This window comes from Cynara cardunculus, assembly GCF_001531365.2.
Source record: "Cynara cardunculus var. scolymus isolate 2C chromosome LG 11, CcrdV1, whole genome shotgun sequence".
In the NCBI taxonomy this organism is placed as follows: Eukaryota; Viridiplantae; Streptophyta; class Magnoliopsida; order Asterales; family Asteraceae; genus Cynara; species Cynara cardunculus.
The window spans coordinates 9029392-9036614 of record NC_037538.1 but is presented as its reverse complement, the minus strand read 5'-3'; the positions used below and the strand labels follow the sequence as shown (position 1 = coordinate 9036614).

At 33.0% G+C, this 7223-nt stretch overlaps 1 protein-coding gene across 1 annotated transcript; it reads left to right on the top strand.

Moving 5' to 3' along the window:
• Window positions 1-2499: 2499 nt before the first annotated feature.
• LOC112521708 lies at window positions 2500-6495 on the top strand. The gene is made up of 9 exons (XM_025130703.1): window positions 2500-2575; window positions 3693-3880; window positions 4026-4207; window positions 4331-4615; window positions 4977-5035; window positions 5127-5163; window positions 5245-5316; window positions 5448-5772; window positions 6124-6495. Exons 1-9 carry the CDS (start codon window positions 2500-2502, stop codon window positions 6493-6495), a joined length of 1596 nt encoding a protein of 531 aa, XP_024986471.1.
• The last annotated feature ends 728 nt before the right edge of the window (window positions 6496-7223 follow it).

Genomic DNA, 7223 nt, shown 5'->3' with positions numbered 1-7223 from the left:
AATGATTATCCTAATTATATTTTAGATTTTTTATATTTAAAATGAGATGTTTATCCTGTATTTGATTATTTTTATCTGTAGTTAGTTACACGAATTCAGATATTGAGCTTTAATAAGTTGTACTTACGCACAATCTACTTGCAATTTTGAGTTTTTTTAAGTAATATGCATTAATAAACGGTACTTTACGCATAAAAAGTGGTTTTTAAGAGTTTTGGTCAAATGTTTTAAAATATAATATAGATATATATGTTTTGTATAAGAATTTTGTAGAAAAAATTTGTTAGCTACTTTTATAATATAATTTTTGTATATTTGAGACTGAATATATAAATTTATATTTCTTAATATATGAAATACTTGATCATATGTAAATGTGATTGTGATATGTTACATTTATAATATAGTATATATATATATATATATATATATATATATATAGAGAGAGAGAGAGAGAGAGAGATAAATTATACATAATATAATTAAAGAACGTTAATTCCTAAAACTAGTTGATATCGAGAATTCAGAATATCCGCTAAACAAGAAAGTAAAAATTCTATAAATATTAATAATTTAGAATTTATAAATTGATCACAAATTATTCTTGGTTATTTAATATAATATTTTATATTGAAATTTTTAAAAGAATTGAACAAGTCAAACATCAATTAAAAGTCAACTTTTAAAGCTATCCAAGTTGATAGTGTGCAAAGCATAAGAGAGGCGTATTCCATGCACTAAAACGACAACTAAAACGCCATTCTTGGATCATACACACACATACATATATATATATATATATATGATATGTAATTGATCATATATTAAACAAAGTTTATCACATATGATTTTAAAAGGTGGATCTAAAAATTAGAGAAAAAATAACGAAAAAGATCATGAATGATATCACATGTGATAATTGATGAAAAATTTGAATTTCTTTTATGAAAGTATATATAGAAAAAAAGTTATATAAAAATTATAAAATAGTTATGAATTTATTAAATTAAAAAATAAATAAATATAAAAGATATAATTAGATTTTTGAAAATTTATCCAATTCAAAATGATAATTAAAAATATGTTATTTTTTTAATTGATGAATTATGTGACTTTATTCTTTCTCGTCTTCTCGTAAATTAGTTAGCTTCTCGCATGATTCTATATTTTATATATATAGAGAGAGAAAGAGACTCAACAATCATATGAAATTCAAGAAATAAATGGATATCAAGTTCATCGGATTGGGTTGAGTTCAAATAAAAACGACTCAATATCAACCCAATACCTACAGTTTGAAGATTTTACAACTCGATTAGATATCGAGTTGAGTTATTTCAATGTCGGATTGATCGGTTTTTTGAGTATCCCTATGTGTAGTTATGTACAATGTACTTTATATGAAATACCAAATTCGTACTTTACAGTTCCTTGGGTTTGGGCGATAATAAACTTAACATTAAAGTTTTCCTTTTTTAGATAATCGTGGGTATTCGATTAGTTTATGCGTACCGAATACCGATTAATACCTAATGCGATCAAAATGGCAAAAGTTACTAACGAGTTTGCTTGTATTAGTTGTAGATTTGGCTGTTACTTCAACCATCGTTCGTAATGAGAAATCAAGATTTGGAAGTCGACCTATCTACTGAAAATTGGAAATGGCTAAACCAGTTAATCCAAAAGAAATTAAAATCGAGCCCATTGGCTAAACAAGATTAAGCCTATTGATAAACAAGATTAAGCCGATTAACCCAAATAAATATGGTATGGTTGACCCAAAACTTTTGAAGGCCCAAATTAGAATTCAAAAAGCCACAACATATTGATTTTGTAACTAGGATTGAACGAATCGAATGTTCAGTAAACCGTTTGTGAAATTCGAAAAGAAGTTCGTTTTTGTTCGTTTCTCTAATAAACAAATGGATATAAGCAAGTTTTTTCGTTCGTGTCTCTAATAAACAAACAAACATAAACGAACAAGATCGTTAATGTTTGTTCACACACGTTCTTTTACATTCTTTTATTATGACTATATTGTAATAATTATAATTAAAGATTTTAAAAAGTTAACATTTAAATAATAATTATTGTAATCATCTATACTATATTATAAAATATTTTAGAAAAACTCTTAATTTTTTTTTTGCATGAAATACTGTTTATTGATGCACGTTACTTAAAATTTAAAATTACAAGTAATTATGCATTAGTACAACTTATTAAAGCTCCATGTTTGAATTTGTGTAACTAACTACAGATAAATATAATCAAATACAGAATAAACATCTTATTTTAAATATAAAAAAACTAAAATGTAATCAGGATAATCAATAAGTTCTAACAGAATAATATCTTCACATTTATATTTAATTTGGAAATAAAAACATCATCATTTTCTCAAAACCACATAAAACCGTATTATAACATCGACGATAGTGGTGGTGGCAATGGGTGGTGGTGGTTGGTGGTCGATTGTGGTAGAGGTGGCGATGGACGATGACGGACGGTGGTTGTGAGGTGGGGGAGGATGTTGTTGTAGTGGAAGAGGAGATGGAGGTGGAGGTGGCCGACGGTGACCGCCAGTGGTGGTGGTGGCCGTACTAGCGATGATAATTATTAAAACAAATATCATATTAAAATTATGTATCAAACTAGGGTAGATTAGTGATGCTTTAGTTTTTGTCTCATTTTTGTCCAAATAGGTGAAATAAGAAAAAACCTCTTTTGTCTCATGTTATCCCACCTTGTCTCAGTTCTTGTCTCAGTCTCATGTCGCACCAAATGTGGGACAATGAGTCTTGTTCTGTCCCATGTTATGTCAAACGTGAGACATTACGTTTTGTCATGTCTTGTTCTGTTCCGTCCCATATACCAAACGTAGGCTTAGTATTTATGTTTGTTTGTTTGGTTAACTTAAACAAACAAACATAAATAACCCTTTATTCATGTTTGTTTGGTTCAATTACCATCCTAATTCTACCCTTAAATATTACCCTAAAAAATAACAACCTTTTTCGTTTCAAAATACTTAATATTCAAAATTAATAAATAATTTAATTAAAGTAATTGATTTCTCATCAAATGTTAACATGCTTATTACCAAGGACAAAATTAAAAAATAAAATAAAAAGCGATAATCAAGATTATTAATTTTAAAAAGCCATCAAATGTTAACATGATTACAAACCACAGGGGTTTGTTTTGTCATTAAACTTACTTCACACCTCACAGTTTGAACAGGTCTAATTGCACACTGTTTCTTCTCTCAGACTCTCTGTTTCTCTCTCCTTCATACACACCATGTCTCTCTCTGTGTGTGTGTGTGTGTGAAGGAAAACCTTGATTGCTTGTAAATCCCTACAAAAATGGATTTATTAGAGCAAATTTCGGAGCCCAAAATATTTTCTATGGCTCAAACTGAGTTCTTGAAAGCACACCTTCTTCATACCCAAAAAAACAGAGGTTTTAAAAATCATAATGCTAAAAACAATTCCATACCCATTTTCTTTTCTTCTTCTCTTTCTTGCCCTCTTTTTATCGTCATCAAATGGAGAATCCCGTTTTTCTATCTCCCAATCAAAACCCACTTCAGGTTCTTCATTGGATTTAACCAACAAAAAACTGGGTTTTTGTTTTTGTGGGTTTTTAGAGGAGGTAGGTGATAAGGATTGGTTGTTTTGAATTTGCAGGAAATACTGGAAGGGGAATATATGATTTGGTGGATTCATGGGGGAGGAAGAGGTTTCTTGGTGATGAAGAAAAAAATAGGAATACATCACTTGTGTTGGCTCAACAACGAACAACAAGAAAAGACCCTCTTGATAAATTCAAGATATATACAGGAGGATGGAACATCAAAGACCGCCATTACTGGGCTGTACGTTTCTTGATTTATATTCCAATAATTATCCGTACAAATGGAAAAATGCTTTATAAAACCCTTATAATTATGTTAAGAATTGTTGTAGAACATATGGATCTGTTAAGATGGTTGATTTGATTTTGAATGTATGTATATGCAGTCTGTAGCATTCACGGCTGCACCGTTCCTGGTGGTGGCTGCAACGTGGTTCGTGGTGTTTGGGCTATGCTTGTCTCTGATATGCCTCTGCTATTGTTGTTGCCGGAAAGAACCTTGCTGCTATTCAAAAATAGCTTACACTTTATCTCTCGTTCTTCTCATCCTCTTCACCATCATGGCAATGTAAACACCCCCCTTTCCCATCTCTCTCTCTCTCTCTAAAACGATAAACTAAGGGCCCGTTTATCAAATACTTACTCAGTAAACGTTTATCTCTCATATGCAACTCGATTCGTGTTTCTTCAGAGTCGGATGCATTGTTTTATACACGGGTCAAGGGAAATTTCACCAAAGTACGACGAAAACATTAAGGTATATAGTGTATCAAGCTGATATGACTGCTAATAGGCTCCGGAACGTGTCTGATGATCTTGCCGCTGCCAAGAAAATAGCCGTTGCCCAGGTGTTTTTGCCTGTCGACGTCCAAGCCGACATCGATAACATACAAACCAAGCTCAATGTCTCGGCTACTGAACTTTCCAAGAGAACCAAAGAGAATAAAGTAGCCATCCACGATATCCTTGAAAGTGTGTAAGTTTCCCTGCACCTCGCTTAAATCAATTAACAGGTTACCATTTCCCTCGTTCAAATTGGCCATTTCTTTTTTGGATTGATCCAAATGTCACTACATTCGCAATACCCATTGCAGAACTAGCTAAAAGACAAAAAAAATCAAATTCAACCAGTTTACCGTCACAATTACATTAAAAAAAGTTAACCTTGAAGTCGAGGGTAAGTATATAAGGCATTTACGTAAACTCTTCATAAAATGGGAATTCAATTGAAAAAATGGCTAGAAAATGAATTTGGTTGGGGAAATCGGCTATTTTGATCCATTTCTATTTTATTAACCATTTGGTTTTATCGAATGATACTATGTCTGTTCTTGTAGGAGAATAGCGTTGATTGTTATATCAGCGGTGATGTTGCTTTGGACGTTTCTCGGATTCTGTAAGCTCCTTTGAATAACTTATCGTAACACCATGAATTCATTCTTGTAAATTCGAAGGTCGGATGACAATTTTTTTCCGTCTCCTTGCAGTGTTTTCGATCCTTGGCCAACAATGCATGGTTTACACGTGAGTGAGATGTCGTTTTTAGTTATAATTGGACGTTTATGAGATGTTTTTTCTTACCAGAAATACGTTGAATCGTTACAGCTTGGTGTTGTTCGGATGGGTTTTTGTGACCGTAACATTTGTGTTATGTGGTGTGTTCCTTTGTCTCCAAAAGTAAGTTCGTTAATTTTATCACTCGCTAATGTTAGTTATTGGTATCATTGTTGCTATAACAACTTGTATCTCGTGCATTAATAGTTGTACTTTTCGGGGGTTCGACACTGAAACAAGTGTTGTTCATCCAGTGTGACTGCAGACAGCTGCGAGGCAATGCACCAGTGGGTCGAGAACCCGACGGCTCATACAACGCTAGACGATATCCTTCCATGTGTCGATAATGCCACGGCTCAGGAAACCTTGATGAGAAGCAAGGAAGTCACGTTGCAACTTGCCAACGTGATTAACCAAGTCATCAATAACGTCACGAATGGCAATTTTCCCCCGAGCTATGCACCACTCTACTACAACCAGTCTGGTCCTTCGATGCCACCCCTTTGCAGTCCGTTCAATTCCGACTTCTCTAATCGAACATGTGATCAAAATGAAGTGCCATTGAGCGAGGCCTCACAGGTAATCTGCGTGCAATTCAACAAAATCGATTTTATATGATGTCATATTATGTCTAAGGGGTTATATGGTTCATTTTCCAATTAAGTTCTGTATAGATTAATCTATTTATTTGAAAAGTGTCTATAAAATTAGTTAGGGTGCCTAAATACATCATAACATTTTATTGTAACACCTTTACATGAGATTTGCAATAATTTAGTCTTATAAAACAATCTATTAGAATATTTAGACGTATTTGACGTCCCATAAAACCAGATTTTTGTAGCAGTTTTTTGGTCGAAATCATGAACCGAATTGCCTACTTGATCCCAAATCTTTTCTTAACCGAATAGTTTCTTGATTGGTTTGAAGGTATATAGTAAATTCGTTTGTCAAGTTTCAGCGAGCGGGGTTTGCACCACGGCGGGTCGCCTAACTCCAGACTCGTTTAACCAAATGTCGGCCGGAATAGAACTAAGTTATTCGTTGTACCTCTATGGACCATTCTTGGTGGAACTTCAAGACTGCACGTTTGTCCGCCAAACGTTCACGGACATCTCCCAAGATCACTGTCCGGGTCTATGCCGCTACCTTAACTGGATCTACATCGGGCTATTTATGGTGTCGTTGGCAGTCATGTTGTCGCTCGTTTTCTGGGTCATTTTAGGAAGGGAAAGGAGACATCGTGTGTATACCAAGACAGTCGTAAGTAGTAGTGGACGAGGAGGGGAGAAATTTATGTGAAAGATCGTAAACCCATTTTTGGTGACCGAGGTTTGTAAATATTATCGTAGAGAATGTGATCATGGCTAAGGCTTCAGGGTCTAATCTTCTTTTGTTGTATGTGTTATCGATGACAACGAGCCGGATATCACATAATATTAATTTTCTTATATTTGTCTTTTATGGATTCGACCTTGATTTTCTGAGTAAGACGGAAGACTACGTCTTACACCCGAAGTGTTTTTTTTGTTGATGCCAAATTCCACTTTTGTCTTGCTTTCATGCATACACTTATTTATCATAAATGAAACAAAAATTAAATAAAATAATCACATTAAATAATTAATACTTTTTAGTTTTTACGCGTTTTTGTTTTGGAAAACCATGTGATAATATTTAAAAATTTGAACATTTAGTACTCTTGTTTTGTGTGTAATTTCGTCAATATATATTTGCAAGGAATTGTTAAAATCAAACCTTAGAGATGCCTCGATGATCCATGACAGACTCCAACTATATTCTGGTGCACAGGTGGAAGCCCAATAATCTATATGAAATAATTCAGATTACTAGCTAATTTCAACTCTGAACCACAAGTATATTATGTGTTTTTATCTAAAATCAAATCGTGTACAAAATAATTCAGAAAACTAGCTAGTTTCAACTATTTTTTGTGATTCTCCGCAGTCTAGAATATGACTATCGAAGATTATTATTTATTATGTTTTTATATTTCTTGATTCAATGTT